The sequence below is a fragment of the Ceratotherium simum genome, chromosome 2 (genome assembly GCF_057802395.1).
Source record: "Ceratotherium simum simum isolate JZ-2026a chromosome 2, ASM5780239v1, whole genome shotgun sequence".
Taxonomy (NCBI): Eukaryota; Metazoa; Chordata; class Mammalia; order Perissodactyla; family Rhinocerotidae; genus Ceratotherium; species Ceratotherium simum.
In genome coordinates this window covers 75,097,041-75,123,265 of record NC_141901.1, presented here as the reverse complement: position 1 = coordinate 75,123,265, position 26,225 = coordinate 75,097,041, and the positions used below count along the sequence as shown (strand labels likewise).

Below are 26,225 nucleotides of genomic sequence, written 5' to 3'. Positions count from 1 at the left end.
AGTGCATAGGTCCAAGCCTGGGATCCGAATCAGCGTACCCAAGGCCACCAAAATGGAGCACGCGAACTTAACCCACTACACCACCAGGCTGGCACTGGCAGTACATTTTTTGACAATTAAATCACATGCAATTACTTTATTTTTAACAATAATTAAATCATATTGAATAGAGTTGGATTTTTTTCCCCAGTTAAAATAAGCCAAAAAACCAGCATTAACTGTATATCCCGGAAATTGGTTCTTCCAAATTGCAGAAGGAAAGGTTATGCTAACCAATGGACTACGGAGAGAGCGCAAAAACAAATTCACCAACGACATGCACAGTAGTGCTGGTGTGACAGTACAAGTTAGGAAGAAGTGGAACATTATTCACAGCGAGACCCAAGAGAGCAGTGGTTACCTAGGAGAACTGTCACCAGAGGAACGAGACGGTGGAAAGGCACAAAGTCTGAGGCGTGGGGACTCTTAGGACTCCCTGATTAGCTCTTCCTCAATTCTTCTATGTTCTCTGCCCTTCCCTCCTTCTCTTTGTTTCCTTCCCTTGTCTTATTTGGTATCAAAGTCAGTATTTCTTATTTTCTTCTGTCCAGCATGTACTTTCCCTTTTTGCTTTTGGGGAATTACTCTGATTTTCTGTTAGTTGTGAGAGTCCCAGTGCAGGTCATGGGGCTTTGTTCGGAAAGCCCTCGGGCTCCCGAGGAATAAACTGGGTCAGGTTGCAGAAGAGGGAGGCTGGGTGGATATGCCCCAGGTTTGTGACGTAAAAGGGCCTTTAGTTCCTTCAAAGTTGTCCACTCCAGTTCATGTGAAGAAAAAGAGGCACTTTTTGTCAACGATGCATTTACTTGCCACCTTTTTATTCCTTTCAGAACACTGGCTAGTATGTCCCAGACTCTCACCCAGTTAAAATCAATAAAAACAAAGCTATAGCACATTTTTCACATTTTGAAATCAGGAGATATTATATTAGAGAAACTAGGTATAATTAATAATAGAGGAAGTGATAGATCACAGCCAGTAAACTAAAAAATATTAGCAAAAAGAAAAGATCACTTAAATTCAAGCTCAAAAAATACACTTGAATTGTGGAAAGAGCAAGAGAAGGTTGTCAGCACTCCTAGAAATCCAAAATTTCCTTCGAATTTCATTTTAATACCAGGTCTAACAAATTCTAGTAAAGAGTGATCTGAAAGCAACTATAAACACCATACATCTTTCCTTAGAATGATAAGGGTCTGTGTTTTAAAAATTTTTTAATTACAAAAATAATTCATGCTTCATATAATAAGTAAAAGTAGACAAAGATGTGTAAAGAAAAATTATGATCTCTCCTCAACGTCACTTCCTTCCCATCCCCAAGGTGACCAATGTCCACAACCTGGTGGTAGTGCAAAGCCGTTCGTTCCCAGTGATACCAACACAGACACACACGCACACTCACATACATTTACAAAAACTGGAAAATACGGAAATGAACAGGCATGGTGATGTTCGAATAAAACTTCATTTACAAAATCAGGGGTGGGTCAGATTTGGCCCAGAGGCCTTATCTTTCCAAACTCTGCTATGGATCAATTTAGGGAGAAATGACATCTTAACAATATTTAGTCTCCCAATCCATGAACATCATCTATCACTCCATTTATTTAGGTAACTTTTACTTTTTCTCAGCAATGTTTTGTAGTTTTCAGTGCACAGATCTGGCATATATTTAAAAATTCAGTTCTAAATATTTCATGGTTTTGGATGCTATGGTTATTCTAAAAAATTTTATTTTCAAACTGTTTATTTTTAGTACCATACATAAAAATACAACTGATTTTTGAATACTAGCTTGTGTCCTGCAACCCTGCTCAATTCAATAAGTTGTGGTACTTTTTTTGTAGAACCTAGGAAATCTCTGGATATCCTAGGCATTTCATCACAGAAGGAGGGAGGTTGGGCTGAGGTAGAGAGGAAGAAAGTACAGTCATCCCTCAGTATCCGAGGGGGACTGAGATACCAAATCCCAGGGATACCGAAATCCTCAGGTGCTCAAGTCTCTAAAATAAAACGGCTAGTATCTGCATATAACCTAAACACATCCTCCCCTATACTGTAAATCATCTTAGATCACTTATAATACCTAATGCAATGTAAAGGCTATGTAAATAGTTGTTGTACTGTATTGTTTAGGGAATAACAACAAGAAAAAAGTCTGTACGTGTTTAGTACAGACACAACTATTGGAGGCCTTTCCATCCGAGGTTGGTTGCATCTGCGCATGCAGAACTGCAGATATGGAGGGCTGACTCTAACTAGTTGGAAATAGAGGATATTAACTAAGAAGCCAGTGCTGAGGCTGCATAAGGGTTAATGGAAGAGAAAGTACATGACTCAAGAGAATATTCTCCCTCCCTTGTTGCCATAGGACCCCATCCTGGAACAACAGTAAAGGAAGGGCCAAGACTGGACTGTGGAGGGGCTGGAAGTAGGGGACGGCTCATCCTAGGAGATAAGGGCAAGTTCCTCTGGTTATCAGGTTGGGACAGCTGGTCCCAGAAAGCCAATTACACAGAAGTGGTAGAAGTACATTCACACAGAGTAGAATATAAAATACAAGCTCATGCCCACATGGTCCTCATATACTTACGAAGCCCCGTGTGTACTGGTTCAGGCTATCAATTGCTGCAATCTTTGACAATTCTTCCTTTACATACGTAGGAGGGGATATGTCTGGAAGGCCTTGGCCAAGATTCACAACAGAGGGGTCTGCAGCCAACTTGGTAAATTCAATCCTAATATAAAAAAATACTAATTTTAACAAGTACTATAGTTACAAAAATAGCTTTTTTATACTTCATAGTCTTATTATGAACGGAAAAATAAGACATAGTTTAGTTTTACAGATTAAAAAAAAATGAGTTTCCAACAAAAATTTTACCATCTACAAAATGACTTGACCTAATAAAATGATGGCTCAACTAATGAACTTAATGTTTCTTACAAATCTCAATTCCATGATACCCATATTTAAGTCATATATATATTTTTTAACCATACCAGCAGCTGCTAGGTTCTCTTAACAACCATGAGAGAGCAGAGCTGAGCAGGACAGTTCATGGATTAGAAGGTAAGTTCCATGAGGGCATCAACAAAATTTGTCCTTTTCTCCACCCATTTCCAACTATTTCTAGCACAGGGCCTGACACATTTGCTAAATGAATAAATCAGTGCATGGATTGTTAACTCCCTTCCATTTCCATTTAATGGATGAATTAAAATAAGTGGTTTTATTTACAGACTATGAATAAGGCTAAAAATTCCCAACTAAGGATATAAAAATGTGCAGGGAGAAAACCTCACCGAATTATTATTGCTTATTCTAAGGTACTCACCACACATTACTATCAAGGCCTTCGATTCGTTTTGCATTTTTGAATTTTGAAGACATTTTCTGAAAGATATAAATATTGAAAGGGCTTTTAAACTTCTTGAATCAAAATACAAAAATGTCAGAAAATCATGGGTAAGTCTTCCTTTTCCATATTGTCACCATGGAAAAAGCAGTACCATAAAGATAAATTCTAGACTCCAGTACAAAATTCTGTAGAGGAATTCATCTCCCACCTACTGCCCTAGGGAGGCTTTTTCTTAGATGTTTATCTTCTTGCACAACAACAAAAATATCATCCTAGCCTGAAATACAAGTTAGTATAAAGGCCTGAAATGCACTAAACAGAACAATAGTGATAATTTAAAAAGTCAGTTTGAAAAGATACCTTGAGTTGTGCTCTGAAGATCATTTTAGGTAAGACGTACTAACAGTTCACAAGTAAGTTCCTCGGATGGCATACGAGGCACTCAACAAATGGTTTTCAAACTACTCAATAAGGGGTTCCAAATAATCACACAGCTAATGTTAATGAGACTGAATGTTCCAGGCACTGTTCTAAGTGTTCTACATAAGTCACTCACTATTCACAACAACCCTCTGTAGTGGTTCTGTACGAGCCGTAATTTTCCTTTGAGGAAAGTGAGGGACAGAGAGGATAAGATCACATAACTTTACACATCTGCCCAAGTTTACGAAAGCAGTAACATTTAAACCCAAACAGATTCAACTCAGGATTTGAACCCAGGCAGTCTGACTCCAGAATACATACTCAGAACTATATCCATATACTGTCTATTATGTAACAAGACCTTCTAAAAACATTACTGGAATGCCGCCTCTTAAAAAAGTGTATTAGAGGGCCGGCCCGTGGCTTAGCGGTTAAGTGCGTGCGTTCCGCTGCTGGCGGCCCAGGTTCGGATCCCCGGCGTGCACCGGCGTACCGCTTCTCCGGCCATGCTGAGACCCCGTCCCACATACAGCAACTAGAAGGATGTGCAGCTATGACACACAACTATCTACTGGGGCTTTGGGGGGGGGGGCGGAAAGTGTATTAGACACTTAGATCAGGTCTACTTACATCAAGCAAGCTAGGGCTGTGGTAGGAAAATATTAAAAGTTAAAATTATGACACAGCATATAATTTTTTACTTCTTAAGATTCTAAAACTAAGTTTATACTATCTCTCAAAAGCACTGAATTAGCTTTGAGTTCAGGATAACAAGCTGCTGGAAATAAAGAAAATGATTGGCAGCCTTTTTATAAAGATTTTCCTAATAGAATATTAAAGTCATTTTAATTCAATGTGGGAGGAAGATAACGATAATGGTTACTAAATAGATCATTGTTCTCATTCTATTCCCAATAATGGAACCAAGAAAAATACTGTTTTACTCTCCTATTTTTAACCTTTAATACTCCAGTAAAGTGAATCACATGAAATTCCCCCAAGGGTAATGTGCTTCCAGAGCAGTGTTATGATTAAGTGCCCACCTGAACTTGATGCTATTCTAGAGACTACAATTATACAACAGAAAAGTCCCAGAATGACAGATAGAAAAAGATAATTTAACAACTGTCCTTTGCCATCTATAAAAAATGTTTAAAACTTAATGATTCATTTAGTATGTGACTACAAACACAAAGAGCAGATTCATATATAAAAAAGTGAGCAGTCTGTAGCAGAGAATCTAGACACCAAGTCCGATTTTACTTAATATATTCAGATAACTGAGGTCACAGTGCATTTTCAGATCCAATTTTCTTTAAAATTTGTGTCTAGAACAACCTTTTCTCTCACTACTCTCTCCCTGCCTCCACTCCTTCTCAACACTATGCCTCAACCATTCTCATATTTCAAATATTCCGTGTTCTCTCTCACTTCCGTAGCTTCACATGTGATCATTCCTCTACCTTACTGGTCTTTCTATTCCAATGCTTCCCAACCTCGTTTTCATCACTGCCCCCCAAGGAGACATTTTATCTAATCATCTCTCCCGCTCCTCCGTTAAATCTTAAACATTAAGATTTTGTCATATAAAGTTGAGCTTTGCATGGTCACAAAACATTGTAAAGCTAAGGTTTATTTCACCTGCCAAGCATCAATTTTCTCCCCCTTGGGGGCAATAATGCCCCTGTTGGGAATGCATGTTCTACACTCAGTCTAATCCCTGGTCCCCACCACCCTGTCCCTGTACGTGGCTAACTCCCATTCCACCTGCCACCTTCAGTTCTCAGGTTAGACCTTATTTCCTCCAGGGAGCTTTCCCTGATTCCCCAAGTCAAGGTTAGAGCTCCTCTTACGTGCTCCTATCACATGGAGTACTGTCCAGCATTTACTACATAACGTTGTAAGTTTTCTATTTGTATCCTTCCTTAGATTGTAGCTCTATGAGGACTATTTCTAGCTTGTTCACTGATGTGTCTCTATATTAATCAGGATTCTCCAGAGAAACAGAACCAATAGGATGTGCATATATATACATAAATAGTGATATATTCTAAGGAACTGGCTCATGTGATTTCTGGGGGCTGCCCAGTCTAAGATCTGCAGAGCAGTCCAGCAGGCTGGAGACCCAAGGAAGAGCCGATGTTGCAGCTTGAGTCTGAAGGCAGTCTGGAGGCAGAATTCCCTCTTCCTGTGGGGGACCTCAGTCTTTTAAGGCCTTCAACTGATTGGATCAGGCCCACCCACATTATGGAGGGTAATTTGCTTAAAGTCTACTAATTTAAATGTTAATCTCATCTGAAAAATACCTTCACAGAGACATCTAGACTGGTATTTGACCAAATATCTGGGTACAGTGGCCTAGCCAAGTTGACACATAAAATTAACCATCCCAGAGTGACACAGAGTGCTATGCCTAGCACGTAGCAAGTTTTCAACAAATATCTGATGAATAAATGAAAAAAACCCCACACATCAGGAGTGAACTTATGGTGTTCGCTTAAGTTATGCTAGGTACTTATTGTTTCAGTCAGCTTAAGTTAATTTATGCTTCAATAGCAAATGACCCCAAAATCTCAGTGGCTTAAAATCATAAAGGTTTATTTCTTTTTCATGCTGCATATCCTCTGAAGGTCAGCTAGTGCTGTTTCATGTCACTGTCACTCTGAGACACAGGCTAATGAAAACTGCCTCTATCTGGAACACTGCCAGTTTCATAGCACAGGGAAAAAAAATTCTTGCAAGTTTTTGCTTAGCCGTACGCACATCACTTCCACTTACATTTAGCAATTTCACGGCTAAGCCTGCCAACAACATGGCACAATTGAAGTTTGGAGGTATAAGAAGATAGGCAGTTGTTACGGCTTGAATTGTGTTCCCCCCAAATTCATATGTTGAAGTCTTAACACCCAGTACCTCAGAATGTGACCTTATTTGGAAATAAGTTCACTGCAGATGTCATAAGTTGAGGTCATTAGGGTGGGCCCTAATCCAAGATGACTGGTATAAAGAGAGGGAATTGGGAGACAGACTGGCATACAGGGAGAATGCCACTTGATGATGAAGACAGAGAAAGAGGCGACACTTCTACAAGCCAAGGAACGCCAAACATTGCCAGCAAACCACCAGAAGTCAGGGGAGAGGCATGGAACAGATTCTTCCTCAGAGCCCTCAGAAGGAATCAACCCTGGCGACACCCTGATCTTGGACTTCTAGCCTCCCAAACTGTGAGGTAATACATTTTTGTTGTTTAAGCTGCTTAGTTTGTGGTACTTTGTTAAGGCAGCCGAAGGAAATTAATAAGTGGTGAAAATGTATAAGACAGCCTACAATGTCCAAAGATACCAAGATTCAGCAGTAGGTGCAAATGCTCACTGTCCAAGATGGACTTTCCAGAGTGGATCCAGTGTTGGGAAATTAAATAAACCTGGAATCCTATGGGGAATTAAGTGTGAGCCCCAGGTGTATAAATTCTATAATGCCTGTATAATTTCTGGACCAGCTAACTCCACAAGGTGGCTTCTGCTCCCACGTAGGCTAATGCCTGGCATACATATACTGGACTGCTATGTTATAAACACAAAACTGCTAGTGAAATAATTAGCAGCATCTTTTTTTTTTTTTTTTTTTTAAGAGGCTGAAAAATGCAGTTCTACAGAATCACCACTAGATGCCACTCTTGGCAGAGATGAGAAAAGGTTTCTTGTTATTAAGTCTTGAAAACGTTTACTGCGATGGTGCTGGAACAAGGAAAGTTCGGAAAGAAGAAAAAAAATATTACCCAGTATCCTAAGACCCTAAAATTTCAATTGTATATATTTTGAGGAGTCTGCCTTTAAGACCTGCTGCATTCAGGTGAGATAGGACAGGTGCAGAAAGTCTTCCCAAATGGTGGGCTGAAGCTGGGAAATCAAGGCTGGTAATATCGATGAAGCACAGGCTATGAGTCAAGCATAAAAAAGATAAGAGTGCAAGACAAGAACAGAAACAGAAATAACACAGCTAACGGTTGGAGACGTGAGGACAATAATCAGGTGTTAGAAGCAGGTAGACTCAAGTACTTCAAGACTAGGCTGGAACAGACAGTGAGTACCCGCATAATGGGCCCGCCTTGAACGTGGCGCCTGGCTGCTGGGGTAGCCAAAACATGTATTCTCTTTTAGAGCTATGAATTAGGTGTTTATCATTGCAATCCCTTGTAATGTTTTTATACATCTTGCCTTTTCTCTCAAGAGTATCAAACATTTCATGAATTCTCTTAGTCATCGTAAAATTTTCACTTTTGATTAGTAGGTAATATTTCAGGTTGTTCATGTATCACACTTGACTCATTCATTCTCCCAGTGTTTGGATATTGGTTGTTTCCAGTGTATTGTAATTGTAGGCAGTGCGTGTCTACTGTGCTCTGTGTCCTTTAGTTTTAAAGTTTGATGTGGAAGGTGAATGCCCTATTGTAACACAAGTATTAATTATCACAAGAAAGATGACAAAATTCTCAACATCACAGTCACCTGGTTCTATCTAAACTAACCAAACACAGTAACTTTAGACTTACTTTTATGGAAATATATATATATATATTCCATATATATATATGGAATTTATAGATATATACATATATAAGGCATATATATATATATATATAATTTGATGTTCCAACAACCACGGTGATGACACAGTATCATTTCCTTCATTCCTTAACACACCACTTCCTAGATGTCTTTTTCATTTAAATACAGATTTTATTTTATTTATTTTATTATTATTATTTTTCGTGAGGAAGATCGGCCCTGAGCTAACATCTGCCAATCCTCCTCTTTTTTTCGCTGAGGAAGACTGGCCCTGGGCTAACATCTATGCCCATCTTCCACTACTTTATATGGGACGCCGCCAAAGCATGGCTTGCCAAGCGGTGCGTCGGTGCACGCCCGGAATCCGAACCGGCGAACCCCAGGCCGCTGCAGCAGAGCCCGGGCACTTAACCGCTTGCGCCACCGGGCCAGCCTCTAAATACAGATTTTAAAAAGAAACTTTCCACATTTTTCCCTTTGGAAAGGCAATTTATTGACACATTACCAGTTTGAGAGTCTGCTAGAAGTCTGATGGTTCCCGACATGACTAAAAAGAAACTTAGTTACACTCTTTCCTGGCTTTGAGGGTGAGAAACAGTCCAGTGCATGGATGCCTTTGAAGCTCCAAAGCTGTATTAACCAGATCTCTTAGTTGCACAGACAGAAACTCAATCTGAAACAGTTTAGGCGACAAGAGTTGATTAGAAAGCTCACGTCACCACAACAAGGAAGGAAGCACAGCCAGGCTCAAGGGTAACTGAAACCAGAAACTTGAACCTAACCAGGGCTCTGCTTCATCTATGTTTCTACCCAGTCTTAGTCAGCTCTTCTCCACCTGAGACAAAACACAGTCATACCTCCCAATTTCACCACCAGAGAGAAACTGAGTGTTGCTTTCTCTGGTTCCAATTTAAAAAATTCTAGGAAGGAGCTCTGAATGGTCAAGCCTTGGCTAAAGAACTGTGGCATTTCCCCAACAATTTAAAAAGTGCTATATTAAAATGGTTATTAAGGGCCGGCCCCGTGGCTTAGTGGTTAAGTGCGCACGCTCTGCTGCCAGCGGCCTGGGTTCGGATCCTGGGCGTGCACCGACGCACAGCTTCTCTAGCCATGCTGAGGCCGCGTCCCACATACAGCAACTAGAAGGATGTGCAGCTATGACATACAACTATCTACTGGGGCTTTGGGGGGATAAATAAATAAATAAGTAAAAATTAAAAAAAAAATTAAAATGGTTATTAAGACTATGATAAAAAAATATTAGAGAAAGCAGTGTAGAGGAATATCATGAGGAGTGTAGGAGTGATTGACTAAATGATGTCTTTTAAAAAAATTTTTTTAATGATGATGTCCTTAATACGCCCACTACCCAATCAAAAAATGGTACAGACCTGACTCCACAATCCCCGGCCCTTCCAGGTGTTCTCCCTGAGCTGGAACCGGTCAGTGCCCCTGAAGAGTATCTCTATAAATATACCAGCACCTATGAAACACATGGTTGGAATGGGGAAAAGATCATCTTCCAGAAAAACAGGAGGAAATGCTCTCCTTAGAAGGAGGGAGGGTCTCAGGCCACAGCAGTCCATGCAAGGCCCTCTAAATGGGAAGGCTAATAGGGAGAGTGGTGTGGACACCCTGCCTCTACAGCAGAGCTGAAGGACGGAGCTCAAGCTTCTATTGCTGGAACAGAGAGCCAGGGGAAGACAGACTGGAGGACCAAATTCTAAGGCAGGGTGAAATTAAGTTTCCCCTTATGTGCCAACTCATTGATTGCTAGTGACTGTAATCTCATGTCTCCCTTATATCTAACCACACTGGCTTTCATTCATTCCTGCAACACATATTTACTGAATACTTACTATGTTTAAGGCACTTTTCTGCTTGGGATATATCAGTGAGCAGGATATATCACCTTTTCCGAAGGTGAGATTGGCCATGTGATTTGCTCTGGTCACTGAAGTGTGCGTGAATGTGACATATACCATGTCCGGGAGAAGATTTAATAAATGCTGTTGCATTGTTTGGCTCGGCCTCTAGTTCTTCTCTCTTCTCCTAGGAGAAGACCATGTCTCAGAGAGGGGTTACTCCTTTAGCCCAGATCATGGAAGAAAAAGACACAGAGCAGAGCTGCCACTGGAAGCAAAGCCACAACTGACTGGTAGCCTACATATAACATGAATGAGAACGAAATGTTTACTGATATAAGAAGGTAAGATTTTGGGGTCTGCAGCAAAGCTGACTGACATAAGAGCCTTTGCAATCGCTGTGTCCTCTGCCTGGAATGCCCTTCTCTTAGATCTACACATGGCTGGCTCCTTATGTTGTTCTATTCAATACGCTCTCTATTGAAACAGAACTTTCGCAGAGACGGCTGCCAAAACTATATGCCCTAGCATTACCCATCCCTTCTCTCCCACTAGTACCACCAAAATTTTAGCATATTTCTTTACTGAATTTTCTTATGACATTCACCACTATTTGAAATTATTTATTTTCACTTGTTAATTATCTGACTCTCTCACTAAAATGAAAACCTCAGAAAACAAAGACTTGTCTTGTTCAGATCCGTATCTCCAGTATGTAAAACGGCGTATGGAAGGTAATGTGTTCAAAAGTATTTTCTAAACACACGGATGAAATCTTCCCTTTTTTAATTATCCTCATTTTGAATTAATTCAATGGCATGCTGCCTCTAATCCATCATTTGCGGTGCGTCAGAGTTATGTACTTAAAACATAGATTAGGGGATGCTACTATCTTGCTGTAAAATCTCCAGTGATTCCTCAATCTATGGAATGGAATTCAAATTCCAACCTGGCATTCAAGGCCCTTAATCTCTTTCCAGCCTTCTCTCCCACCATGTCATCCCCTCACATACAATGATTCAATAGCATAGGACCACCTGCCATTCTGACTGCATTCAGTATGTGTCTATTTCCCATGATTTTATTTGAGTTCTCTCCTCTGTTTGATATGATCTTCTCCATAATGCCCAATGTGGTAGGCTCAGAAATGACCTCCCCAAACATATTCACATCCTGGAATCTGTGAAAGTTACCTTACATGGCAATATATCCTTATATCCTTGTAGATGTGATTAAATTAAGGCTCTTGAGATGGGGAGAGTACTTTGACTTATCCAGGTGGGCCCTACATGTAATCACAGGTATCCTTACAAGAGGGAGGCAGAGGGAGACTATACACACACAGAGAAGGCCCCTTGAAGATGGAGCAGAGAGAGATTTGAAGATGCTGGCCATAAAGATTAGAGTGATGTGACCATAAGCCAAGGAATGCCAGCAGTCCCCAGAAGCTGGAAGTGGCAAGGAACGGATTCTCCCCTAGAGCCTCTGGAGGGAGTGTGGCCCTGCTGACACCTTGATTTTGCCCCAGTGATACTGGTTTTGGATTCTGGCCTCCAGAACTGTTTTTGGAACAGGCCTCCAGAGAATACATTTCTGTTGTATTAAGCCATCAAGTTTGTGATAATTTGTTACAGCAGCTATAGGAACTTAATGTATCCAGCTATTTAAATACAATCTACCTGACAAGATATACCTTAGATGGAATGTCTAAGGAATGTTTTCAGATCCCTAGTTACAATTAATCTTTTCTTCCCCTGTTCGCCCCTATATCTCTCTCCTTCTACCCATCCCAATTTCTATGGTATGTGTGCACATGTCTGTTTTCAGGTTTTCTTTTAGAACCTGAACTTTGTCTCATTTCTTATATCTTTCAGGTAGCCTAGAAAAAAAGTATACCTATATTTGTACATATATCTGTATCTTTATATTCATATATTAGACTCTCAGTAGGATATATGTATTGAACTAACAATAATTTTACTTAGGGACCCACACTATGGTGATTAAAGACATTAACAGTATGAATAAATAAAATTATTAAACCCTTCCAAACCCCTACTTCTTCATCACTAAATTGGAGATAAAAATGGTACTTACAATATAGGACAGTTACGAGGATTAAATGAGATATCACGTTAAGCACTTAATGCAGCGGCACATGGTGAACACTCAAAAAATGTTTATTATTACTGCTTGACTTAAAAAATCCATGAATCCATTATGCTATTATAAGAAATCAGGATATGTTACCCCAAAATATGCCACTTTCACATAAGGACATTTTGAGCTGAAGGTAATTCAGAAGAAGCAGACACAAGAAAAACTCTGCCCTCCCCTTCTCTACCAGGATAGGCAGGAGGATTCTTAATCACCAGAGACAATTCTAGACTCTTATCAGCTGAGATAGCACCAGAGGAATCTACACCACAAACCTTATTAAAACAACCCTACATTCCATTCCCAAACTCCTTTTCCTTCGTCTTGTCACTTCTCTACAAATTTACTGCTCTTTGTTAAGATGCTATAGAAGTCCAAGTTCTCACCCCCCTCACCTCATCACTGAGTTCTCCTGTGTGTATGTGCAATGCACATGTTAATAAACTCTTTGTTTTACTCTTGTTTTAATCTGTCTTTTTGTCAGTCTGATTCTTGTGCCTCAGCCAGAAAACCTAGAAGGGTAGAAGAAAAAGTTGGTTTTTTTTCATCCCCTGCAATATCACTCAGTGAGCTCAAATATCTCTTAAATAATTGCCAGATGAGCCACAAAATGAGAGAAAGTATTTACAACACATGTATCTTACAAAAGACTTTTATTTAGAATACATTAAGGACTTTTACAACTCAAGAAGAAGGCAAACAATCCAGTTGAAAATGGGCAAAAGATTCGACAGTCACTTCATAGAGGATATATGAATGGGCAAAAAGCACATAAAAGATGCTCAACATCATCAGTTATCAGGGAAATGCAAATTAAAGCCACAATGAGGTACCACTAGATACCCATCAGAATGGCTAAAATTATAGATACCGGGTGCTGGCAAGGATGTGGCGCAGGTGGAACTCTTAAACAACCCTGGTGGGAATGTAAAATGGTACAACCACTTTGGAAAACTGCTTAGCAGTTACTTAAAAATTAAACGTAAATCTACAACACAATACAACCGTTCCACTGTTAGGCACTTACCCAAAACAAATCAAAACCTATGTCCACACGATGGCATGTACACAAGTGTTCATAACAACTTTATTCAAAATAGCTGAAAACTGGAAATAATCCCAAATCCATCAGCAGGTGAATGGATAAACAAATGATACATCCATAAGGGAATATTACCCAGCAATAAAAAGGAATGAACTACTGATACACCACACCATGGGTGAATTTCAAAATCATTATGCATGTGAAAGAAACCATAAATGAAAGAATACATACTACATGATTGCATTTATATAAAATAATAGTTTTTTAAAAAGCAAACTAATCTATGTTTGACAAAGAGCAAATCAGCAGAGTGAGGGATGGACTGCAAAGGAACATGAAGCATCTTCTAGTGGTGAAGGCAATGTTCTGTACATTGATTGTGGCAGTGGTTTCAAGGTATATACATCTTTAAATAATCATTGAGTTGTACACTCTAAATGGATGCAGTTTATTGTACCTTTATATAGCTGATTTTAAAAAGCCGCCAGGGTAGTTTCCTATAAAACTAAAGTTACTCTTACTGTACAATCTAGCAATCACTCTCCTTGGTATTTCACCCAAAGGAGCTGAAAAATTATGTCCATATAAAACCCTATACATGTATGTTTACAGCAGCTCTATCCATAACTGCCAAAACTTGGAAGAACCCAGATGTCCTTCAGTAGGTGAATGGATAAATAAGCTGTAGTACATCCAGACAACGGAATATTATCCAGTGCTAAAAAGAAACGAGCTATCAAGCCTTGAGAAGACATGGAGGAACATTAAATGCACATTACTAAGTGAAAGAAGTGAATCCGAAAAGGCTACATACTTTACGATTCTACCTATACACATTCTAGAAAAGGCAAAATCATGGAGACAAAAAAGTATCAGTGGTTTCCAGGAGTAGCGAGAAGGAGGGATGAATAGGTAGAAGACAGAGGATTTTTAGGGCAGTGAACCTATTCTGTATGATACCATACAGGTGAATTCATGTCATTATACATTTGCCAAAACCCATAGAATGTATACCACCAAGGGTGAACTCTAATGTAAACTATGGATTTTGGGTGACAATGATGTGTCAATGTAGTTTCATTGTTTGTAACAAATGTATGAGTCTGGTGGGGGATGTTGATAATGGGGAAGGCTATGCATATGTAGGGGCAGAGGATATATGGGAACTGCTTAGTTTTCCTCTGAACCCATGTTCTAAAAAGATCAAGTCTATTAAAAATAAGAAATTCTTTAAAATAAAAAAAACGAGCTTCCAAGGTATTCTGAAATCACGTCCTCTTTCTCCCTTTGGACAAAATGCTCCTCAAGCAAGCAGACATTAACAGAATTATCTCATAGATTCTAGATGTTTTCCAAGGTGTGACTATATATTCAAAAAAACAGACAAATTACATTCTTTTGCCACTGGATGGCATAGGAAAATAATGGAATGTTCCTGTAATGGTAGAAGAACTGAAAGGAAAACTCAGAAGTGGAAATGCAAAGTAGGGACGGTAAACTTAGAGATAAACAAGGGAAAAATCCAATCATAATGAACTCAAAGGCACACATATTTACCTGGAACTTTTAAGCAATACATATTTAGTTGTTTTATTTTATAATTACTTCTTCCTGATATGTGGTAGCTATTTGATGTTTGTTGACTAAACAAATGAGTGAAAGGGAAGAAATCTGGATCCCCTCTGAGAGAGAATATACTGTAGGAAAAAATGTGTACCTTAATGGAAAACGATGCAGTGGCTAGAGCATACCCTTACAAGGCTGATTGTAGCAGAGCTAGCACTGGTCTTTGAGCTATTTTGCACCTTTGTAAACTGAAGGTAACTGATAGGCATGCAAACTCTGGTTCTAGAGTATTGATTGACTTCCCTCCACCTTGTGGAAAAACCAGTTTTGTCTTTATTTACAATTCAGTTCCTTTACTGCATATAAATTTGTGCCTTTCAAATTTTCCTTGAATTGGTTATAACTTTTGCTTTGTTCTCTCATATTATATGAATAAAATAAAAATCTTTAACACATGTTCATTTTGATATTTGTTTGAGTCACGGTTTTGCCTTTTTGTGAAAATTATCTTTTAACAATACCTTTAGAGAAACAAGCTTATTGGTATTAAAAACAAGAAAAGAGGCACAAAATGGAGTCACTTATGCCAAGCCCCACGTTACCAAACTGAGACTTCACTTAAGTACACTTTTGGTCTCTCCCAGAAATGGAAACTTAAACCGGTCAATCAGGAATCACCTGATCAGCACTAGTGAGGTCATCTGTCTGATGGACCCCTGCCATCCCCTAAAGGAAGGTGACCTTGCCATAACCAATCTGCTTTTTGCTACTATAACTCCCTTGTTCCAGCTCCCTTCTGTCTATAAAAGTCTTTCATTTTGTACAGCTCCTCAGAGCTCCTTTCTATCTGCTAGATTGGATGATGCCTGATTCATGAATCACTGAATAAAGCCAATAAGATCTTTAAAATGGACTCAGATGAATTTTGTTTTTTAAAATTGGAAATAAGAGTTTCCCTAAACCTGAGAGCTGATAGAATAAGTAAATACATACCTAGAATACCAGGAAAGAGAGTCAGGTCAAGAAAAAAAGTCTGATTTATTATCTTTGAAAATTGGGTTAAGCAAAGACCTCATGAGTAAGCTAGTAGCTGGTGAGTGAGTTTACAGCCCCCACCCATGCTCACAGGGGTGAGCTCTTTTGGCTGTCTAGACTATATAATCTCATTTGCCTTCCCCCCAGCCCCCAAACCAATCAGGATAACTCATGCAAATTTGCATTTGAGACTGACAGATAGGCATTTTCTCCTGGGCACTTATACCAAAAAGAGATGTAAAGCAAGACCCGGGGCAAGCCTGTGCACAGTCCCTCACAGACCTGCCAAGCTCTGTGCTCCGTAATATACACCTACATTCTAATTAAAATTTCCAAGGTTGTTTAATGCAAAGAGCTTTCAAGCCACATAGATATTAGTTTGAAATTAAATAACAAAACTACTGTGTTACAGTAGGCACGTTACTTGACTTCTCTGAAACTCAGTTTCCTCATTTGTTAAAAAAGGAAGATGAACGCATACTCCATGCAATTGTTATGATGATTAAATAAACTAAATCTATAGTGGAAAAGCAGAGTTCTTGGTACCTACCATATACTAAAAAACTAGTGCCCACTCAAAAAGTGGAAAAGATTCTCTCAGATACAGAAAGGAAGAGTACAGTCGTGCACTGTAAAATGACGTTCTGGTCAATGAAAGACCACATATAGGACAGTGGTCACATAAGATTAGTATCAAATATCCTAGGTGTGTAGTAGGCTATACCATCTAGGTTTGTGTAAGTACACTCTGATGTTCGCACAACAACAAAATCGCCTAATGACACATTTCTCAGAAGGTATCTCCACTGTTAAGGACGAATGACTGTAACTTTACACCAAATAGGGTAAGCAGATGTTGGGTATGGACTAAACGTTCAACAGATAATGTTTTCACATCAGAAAAGAGGGCTGTGATTTCTTTAGGGAAGGACAGACTGAAGGAGAAGGGAAAGTTTTTGTTTTAGTTGCTATAAAATAAATGTTTTGTGCTTCTCTGGTGGGCATGTAATTTTAGAAAACCTTTTTTTTTAAAAAATTAATAGATTTTTTTTAGAGCAGTTTTAGCTTATTAGCAAAATTGAGCAGAAAGTACAGAGAGTTCCCATTTATTCCCTTGCCACCCCTACAGCCTCCCCAACCAACAACATCCCCCATCAGAGTGGTCTGTTTGTTCCAAAAGGTGAACCAACACTGTCACATCATTATCACCCAGAGTCCATAGTTTACATTGTCTTTCACTCTTGGTGTTTTATGTTCTATGAGTTTTGAGAAATGTGTTACATGTATCCACCATTATAGTATCATAAGAATAGTTTCCCTGAGAAGGCCTATTTAGGAAGGCTATTTTGAGGATATGCAGACAACAGATTAATGGAAGAAGAGTAGAAAACCAATGGGCTACAAACTGTAATCTGAATGGCTAAACTTTAAATGAAGACTAGACTAACAAACGGTGACATTGTTAGGTAGCAGGAGTTGGTGCTCCATGAGACCTCTCATCAACAATTACTCCTTCCTTCTTTCCTTGCTTCCTCCCTCCCTCCCTTCCTTCCATCTCTCTCTGTCTGGCTCTCTCTCATCTATCTATTAATTCATTCTCTGGCTTTCTGGCACCAGAGGATAATATAAATTTTATCTCCCAGTTTCTAAGCCTTTAAGATCTAGGTGCTAAAATAGGGGACAGGTAGTGATTTTCATCCTGGGTCCCTCTTGTTTCTTTTCTTGCTATATAGCAGTAATTTTTTTCCTTAACATTTAAAATATTATTTATTTAAAATTACAGAAGCAATAAAAATGTTTTTTGTAAACAAAGCAAATGATCCAGTTAAAGTGCAGCCCATCCCCCATTATATTTCCTTCCTCAGAGGTAACTTTTATGCTAAGTTTCAATATTAATGATGTTGTGGATGAGAATAACTTTCTAGTGAAAAAACAGGTTGACAGTAAGTAGTCTGGCTGGTTCTATTAAGTCTTTCTTGATTTAAACTTATCACCACTACTCTTGATACCACTGATCAGTCTGCTTTTATCATTTGCCTAACAGCAGGAAGAATACTTATTTATCTGTGTGACTATTTAACTGCAAAGCCTCTGATAAACAGCAAAGTAGGGACTTTTCTGATGTGGTTGTTAAAGATGGAAAGGGTTGAATTCTATCCCAAATAATCTGCAGATTTGAATAATACACCACAGTAGTTTTTACCTGGGATGTACATCAGAATCACCCGGAAAGATTTTTCAAAATACACTCCAAACTTATCGAATCAGATTCTCTTAGGATGGGTCCTGGGCATGTACATTCTAACAGAGCTCTGCAGATAATAAATCTGCACACAAGCAGCCTTAATTTAGTACCATGGCCTTATGTGATCACCCTAGGTGATTACACCCACTTCCTTGGTTTCAATCAACTTCTCTGTCTGGAGGAGGGCCTGAACGAAGGTAGTCATGGTGGTAATAAAGAGGAGATACAACTCAAGATATTTAAGGGGTAGAAATCATAGTGTCTACATATAAAGGAAGAAATTGATGATGGTTTTTATGAAAATTTCAAACGTACATAAAAGTTGAGAGACTAGAATTAGGTTGAACAATTTGAAACTGCCAATATTCACCCACTTTTTTGATCTACAAAAAGGACAATTTCAGAGGAGTCAACATAATATAAAACACTCATATACACGTTACCCAGATTCATAATTATCAAGATTTTGCCTCTTTTGCTTAATCTCTTCCCTTTTACTTTTTATCTTTTTATTGCTGAGTAGTTTTAAAGCAAATCTGAGACCTTAAGTCATTTTACCCCTATATACTTGGCAGATAGCTCTAAAAACTATTATGTAACTTCCATGTCATTATCACATTAATTAACAATAATTCTTTGGTATCATCTAATACCCAATCCACATTCGTATTTCTCTGGTCGTCTTTAAAAATATCTTTTTACACGTTGATTGATTGGATCAAGTCCCTCAACAAGGTCCACACATCGTGCTGGTGGTTGTGGTTCTTAGGTTTCTTTTCATCCTGGAGCAGCCCTCTGAAACACCCCCTCCCACGTTTTTCCCATGCCACTGATTTGTTGAAGAAACTGGGTCAGTTACCTATCCTGTGGTTATGACCCACATTCTGAATTTGTTTTTCCACGTCACATAACCTGGCCCTCAATCTGCCGTCTTTCCCATAAACTGGAAGTCACGGGGCCTGCACTTATAGCCACTGCAATATCTTTTCTTGAGTAGACAGAGCCAGCCATGACCGAACTAGACAGGGGTGAGTGTGCTATTTCGGTTATGCCACTTACAAGCTGTGGCACCTTGGGCAAGTTACTAAACCTATCTAAGCTTCCACTTTCTCCTTCGTAAAACAGGAAGATAACAATTCATAACTTGAAGAGATTTGTAAAGATAAAATGAGATAATGAATACACAATGCCCAGCAGTATGCCTGATAAAGAGACAGGCAAGCAGTTGCTCAGCGAATGTCAGATCTGGCCAATGAAAGAGATGACTTCAGCTTATAAAACAGAAATATTCCCTCCAATAAAATACTTATAAAGTATTTGATAAATTGCATCTTTTTTTTGACATATCGAAGAATATGTACAATATTTAATCTGTAAGGGATTAAGCAATACCTACAGCAGAAGTAGAGAGTCCGAGGATTTTTGAAGAATAAATTGTCTTCAGGAATTTAGTTCTACTGCCAAGGGAGCAGAGTCTCCTCTGGGCCAAAAACATGCTACAGGATAAAAGAAAAATTTTTAAAGGGAGCAAACCTGTGATACTTATATCAATCAGACACTGTAGCTAGCTGATAGATCAGAAGCTTATATAAAATATATACACAAATTTTTGATAGCTGAGTTTTCTATGATGTAATCTCATCACTAGAATCATTCTAATCATTCTAATAGAATACTCCTTATCTTATACAAATTTATGCATATGTCAATTTAAACTAGAGATCTGTAAGGATATTGCGAATTTAAAAAATAAGGTTCTATTTAGTCAATAGCATTAAGCTACAGTAAGTAAAAGTTCCATTTCTTGCAGCTATAAAATTCAGAATATTTCAATCTAAGAACTACTCAAATTTTAGAATCGTCTGGATAATAGTCACTAGTAAAAGCACAATTTGTAACAGCAAATTGAAGTTGTTAGAAACAGATTATTTAGAAAATTATTTGAAAAGGATTAGAGTAAGCCCTTGTGGGGCATCAGAATTGGCCACCCCAAAATGTGTCTCTGGCGTGAAGATTCTTTTGGGCTGGTTACTTTTAATACAAGCAGACATAGGAAAAGCTCTGAAAACCAAGTAAAAGTAGAAGTTATTCTTTGTAAGAGACATTTACATTTGTAAGGGAAATCTCCGTTTGTAAAAGTATCGCCTTCTTTGTACCAGGAAGAAGGGGGGATGACCTTATCTCTAAAAACTCTTATCAACGTGGAAGGCAGGACTTAAATCTCCATAATAACCTTACTCTTCTTGACTGTGCTTTTCTGGTAATCTCCCATAGCTGACTCCCCCCAGCCCAACATCCTCCTTTGTCTCTAGCTGAAGATGGTATTTAAGATAAAAGCCTCCACCATTTTGGCGAGCTACTCAGTTTTTCCTGGGTCTCTCCCATGTATACATGTTATATAAAGCTTTGTTTGATTTTCTCCTGTTATTCTTTCTCATGTCAATTTAATTCGTACCCCAGCCAGAAGGACCCAGTGGGTAGAGGATTTGTCTTCCAGCCCTACACCCTTGATAAATATAAAGAATATATGAATGAATCTTAGGTTATTTTCTCAAATCCTACTTCCCTCAACAATTCCATAGATAGCTAGGAAGCCAATTCAATAGATTCCAGTCACATAACAGGCATGCATTCTGAATTACTTCTCTACCTGTAAGGAAATCATCAATCATGAGTAAATGGAGGGAGATCAAAGCAAGAGAACGTATTGCTTGTACATAGAATGTACCGCCACTTAGAAGTGGAAGAAAACTCAGCTTTTGAAAAAGATTCAGGCAAACAGAAACTTCTCATAAGGTTTTACTCTGAGAATATTCTATCCGTGGATCGCATTTCCTCTATCTCTAATAATCAAACTCTAGAAAAAGAGACATACTCTATGGATTCAAAGGGACCATTGAAGCTAGCTATGAATCTCTTTAAGTTACCAAAATATTAAGGCTTCAGAAAGTACTGGACATGGAAAGTAATATACTGGATGTTTCTGAAAAAGTGAAATATAAAATCCTGACCTTGTCAATAAAACCTCAGCTTAAATGACAGCCTCTTAGCCATTCTACATCACATCAGCCTATTTTAATTCTCTCCAAAGCACTTTTTTGTTTGTTTGTTTGGCTGGCCACTCATTCGTTCATTCGACAATTTATAATGTAAGTTCCACGAGCAGGGGTCTGGTGTGTTTAGTTCACCACTGTGTTCTCTGGCACATATTAGACACTTGATAAATAGAAGTGTTAAACGACTGAATGAATACATAAACTCATTATAAGTGAATGATTTAAGTGGACTGTTTATAAGAGTGCTTTTATGAAATATTGATTTCTTTGGTAAAGTAAATAATTACCCCTATGGTTTTATGTCTTTCAAGTCAAAGCCCAGGTTTTCTTAAATCAAGACATGCCTCTTCTTATATCATTAACTGTCCTGTTCAGGAATCAAATATTAAGCTGGTTAGGCAGTAAAAATAGTTTTAAGGAAAGGTATTACCAAACACCAGGAACTATATTGAACAATCTTCATTCAGTATCATGAAGTTATTTGATTTATATATTTATAAATATATATATATCAATATGTATTTTTGACAATATATATTTTTTGACAATATATATTTTTTAGGCAAATAAATGTCCATTTATTTAAGTTCAGCCTAATTTCTTAGCTATTTAAGCAAAGTATAAGCAAACTGCTTTCTTGCAAGTAGACAAATGAGAGAAACCTCTTCTAAGAGAAACCTCTTCTTCCTTCTTGAGATAAACTAGGGGAATAAACAGGACTAGGCATCAGGATACCTGGATTCTAATCCTTATCCTTAATACTAAAAACATGTTTCTCTCCTTGGACAAGTCACTGACTCTTGCTGAGCCTCAGTTTCCCCATTTTCCAAAACAGATGAATAAACGGATCGTTGGTTTGAAGGTCATCTCAGAAGGTACTAAGTCACTGGTTGGTCATGGGTGACCTTAGACTGCAGCTCTTGGGAAATTTCACCCCAGGTTGGGTGAGCCATGCCCTCTGGCCACCAGGCCATTCTCCTTGGGGAGTTGACACTAAATCCACCTGTTTTCATCTAGAAATTCCAAAGCCTAAAGTGCACATCTTCTCCCCTGTCTTCTACAGCACACTACCTCCATAATGCAATGTACTACCTGGCAACTGACCCAGCTCTTCACTTCTCTTCCACTGTCCAAACCTTCCAGTGTCTTTTGGAACAACTGCACCATAATCAGCAAACTCCATTATACCTTTATGTTCTCAGAGTGTTCTCCTTGCTGTAACTCAAACCTTATTGTTCCCTGAAGATACCACTTCTATATTCCTCAGTGTTGGCTTGTGTTCTTAGATGCCCCACCTACCTCTTTCTTGCTGTCCATTTACCATGGCCAGACTATTACTCCTCTCATCTGCCTCACTGATGTTATCTCTTGACCTGTCGATAACCCCCTGTCATTCATTAAGGATTGTGTCATTAGGCATACAGCTTTCTTCTCAACTCAGAGTATCATCCCAGGTGATTTTAATGTCTTCAGAGATAACCCTTCCAACAACTGACACATCCCCACGTCCACTGCTCTTCTCCTCCATTCCACCTTAGTCACTCTCTCCTACAGTCATACCCTGCACCTTGCCATTACCTCAATCTGGTCTAATTCCAAAGTAATTAACTGAAGCAGTCTGCTCGTTGACCAGAAACTATCTATCCTTTCAATTTACTTAATTATTCCAACTATTGCTGTTCTTCAATATCATCAAGATCTCTAGGAGGCTGCCTCTCCTTTTCCCAATCAGCCCTCACCTTCCTCTATTTTCCAGTTTAGATACCAGTTCCACCACCTCCGTAACGTTTTTGACAGTGCCCTAACCCGCCTTGTCTGTCTTTTCATTTGTCTGTAAAACTCTAGCTCTGGATGAACTTAACTACAGTGTCTGTGCTTCCTATGGTCCATGAAGCTGTGGACTGTCAGAGAAAGTCATGCAGCATAGGACTGGTTTCACCACAAATTCATGGTCATTAATCTCAAACTGACCCCCAACACTCTCTAGCATTTCTACTATATTTCATAGGTGAAGGATGGCAGAATATGCCATCCCAAAATATGCCACTCTGGCCTAAGGACTATTTTGAGCTAAAGGCACTTGAAAAACAGCAGAAGCAAGAAGGGCGATCTGATCTCCCCCTTTCTTCCTGAAAACGAGAGATGAAATTCCCACGTGAAAGACGCCCTCCCTGTACCAGGAGGAAAGAAACATTCTTAGACGGGGGTCAGGGGTCGAAGCTGAGAGAATTCTGTACAAACAGACCTTGTTAAAATAATCCCTATCTTCCTTTAGCCTCCTCATATATTTTAGTTACTTTTTCATAATTGTCTCTCTTGGTTCAACCTAGTATAAAAGCATTTGGTTTGGCCACTCCTTTGGGTCTTCATTTCCTTATGAGATCTTCTGTGTCGTGCAGAATTTATATTAAACTTGTGTGCTTTTCTCCTGTTAATCTGTCTTATGTCACTATAATTCTCAGGACTGGTTGAAAACCCAGCAATATTCTCTCTCATAGTCCACAATGAGTATTGTAACCTAAAACCCTCTTTAGTTTAAGCAGATGAGCTTGCTTCCTATCACAGAGAAAACAGAAGCCATCAGATGGGAACTCTCCCATGGTAAACACCAAACCTGAAATATCCCTTTTTCTTCGTTCCCATTACAACAAAGGAAGCAGCCCTCCTACAAAAGCATCATCCCCTCTCCCACACTCAGATCTCATTCCTCCCACCTCTGCAGGGACCTTGCTCCACTCATTATTACCTTTTCTCCCGTGTAGTCAGCTTTGCTTGCTCAAGTTTCTTCCAGTTAAAAAAACAACAAAAACAAAACAAAAATACAAATACACAAAAAATAAAATTTTTGACTCTATCTTCTCCTCCCTGTTGCTCATCTCCTCTTCAAATCAAAACTTTCCTTGTCACTTACTTTCTCTCAAAAGCAAAACTTTGAAAAAGGCATCATTTTATTAGCTGTCTCCTTGTCCTCAATCTATACTCAACCTGGGGCAATCTGACTTTTATCCCCTTTAGTCCACAGAGGCAGCTCTTGCTCAAGTCAATTTTGACCTTCACATTGTTAAACCCAGTGGACATTTTGCAATTCTCATTTTCCTTGAGCAATCTGCAGCTTTAGATACTGCTTGACAAGCCCTGTCTCCACCAAGAAATACAAGTTCCCTCGGCTCTTGAAGTACCATGATCCCAGTTTCCTCCTCTCTCTCCCCCGCCCTGCTATGAAATGACGGAATTCCTCAACACTAGGATCTAGGCTCTCTTTCCTTCTCACTCATTACTCTTTCACTAGGTAATCTCATTGTGGAAGGAACTGTGCGGGCATCAGTGGAAAAATGGCACCAAGGAAATCTCAGCAGGCTGACAGATACAGATTTAGAACCTCTGAAGCTATTTTTCTTCTGTACTTCAAATGAACACTTTTTGAGCAGCACTTTTCTAAAGCAATTAACATTCCAGGTGTATATTCACCAATAAACTAACTAAATAAATTTGGACGCCATTGAAAAGTTGGAGATAATCCAAAGGAATATGTCTTTTAATTCTAAACAATATTTTCACTTTTTAATTTCTCTAGTTTCTCCTTAAAAACAATGTTGTGCGAAGAAAATCAGGCAATTGTGAATCAGGGTGACCTAGTAAACGTGATTACAGCAAATATACAGAAGAAAAACTCCATATTCAAATATGCATGATCAATAGAAAATCTGCCTATTTATTATCATCGGAGTAGACTGTTTAAAATGAAGATACAGAAGGGATGCGTGGCACATCTGGGGGTGACCTGAAGCTGAGAAGTTTGGTGAATTGATGCAGGCAGAATTCAGAGCTCACAGGTAAGCAAAGCAGTCAAAATGAGTTGTAAGAAGTTTGAACTCTCGACTTACATCCAAATGAGCAACTTACAAGCGCTTTGCGTCCGGGAGGACAGGTACAAGACACTTCTCCAGAGGGAAGGAGTAGGGCTGACCGGTTGAAGCGTGCAGGAATCAGCTCTCAGCACAACGTGAGCTGAAGCTTTCCAATGGCGGACCTGCAGCCTGCTGTGGGTGAGCAAGCCGCCCCGACTCTCCCTCGCGCAGCAGCGGAGCCGGCAGGACGCAGGAATGACTGCTGTGCTCGGCGGGGCTCGCACTCCAAAGGCTGACGGCACCGCGTTTCTTTTATCTAAAAACAACGGATTCCACTAAGCTTCACTTACGTGGCAAAGTTAACAGCCTTTGTTTCCCTTTTTTAAATTAAAAATCCAGGTTATGGATGAACTGGAGTCGGTGTTACCTTCCCACACAGTTTTCAAAATGCCAATACTGCAAAGGGGCAGACGATGACCCGGGTCCTGGGGTCCCACACTAGAAGGCCAGTCACCTAGGTGACATACTCTCCAGAGGAAACTCTGTCATTCCAGCGCGGACCCTCTGCAGCCACCCCCGCGGCCCGCCAGGGCGGGGGGTCAGGGGCCCAGGCCCTGGCTCGAGCATCGGCTCGAGGGCGAGTCCGAGTCCTGAAGGAAATCCGGCCCGGGCTCTTCTCCCAGCCCGCCCGGCGCGCGGCTCCAGGTACTGCCCCCAGCCGACTTCCCTCCCTCCCGGCCGCGCTCCGCGGACGCTGCTCGCCGGACCGTACCCGTCTCTCCGCTGCGGAGCGCCCGCCTCGCGCCCCACTCACCTCCCTCCCGCGACAACCGCGCCTCCCGGGGCTCGAGTCCGCGTGGGTCGAGGGCCTGGTGGGGCGGGATTCGGACGAGGGGGCGGGGCCTGGGCGGGGCTTGCCGCGGGTCTGGATTCAGAGCGCGGATTGGCTGAGGGCTCGGCCGGGATCGCGGACTGGATGGCACTGGGCGAGGGCCGGGGCAGGAGGCGGGGAAACG

General features: G+C 39.8%; 1 protein-coding gene across 7 annotated transcripts in view; it reads right to left on the bottom strand.

The window, feature by feature from the left end:
- KYAT3 (kynurenine aminotransferase 3) overlaps nt 1-26,115 on the bottom strand; it is a 62,945-nt gene extending 36,830 nt beyond the window's left edge. The window contains exons 1-5 of one of the 7 annotated variants that reach the window (XM_087447959.1): nt 26,024-26,115; nt 25,246-25,525; nt 19,702-19,801; nt 3,378-3,436; nt 2,633-2,777 (exon numbers count right to left, since the gene is read on the bottom strand). In XM_087447959.1, coding sequence (XP_087304085.1) covers nt 2,633-2,777; nt 3,378-3,436; nt 19,702-19,800 — 303 coding nt within the window. In that variant the 5' untranslated portion in view covers nt 19,801; nt 25,246-25,525; nt 26,024-26,115. Of the gene's footprint in view, nt 1-2,632; nt 2,778-3,377; nt 3,437-9,783; nt 9,803-19,701; nt 19,802-25,245; nt 25,935-25,981; nt 25,999-26,023 lie in introns of those variants that run through there. The other 6 variants (XM_087448002.1, XM_087447981.1, XM_087447966.1 and 3 more) reach the window with 6 other exon arrangements.
- Nucleotides 26,116-26,225: the final 110 nt, after the last annotated feature.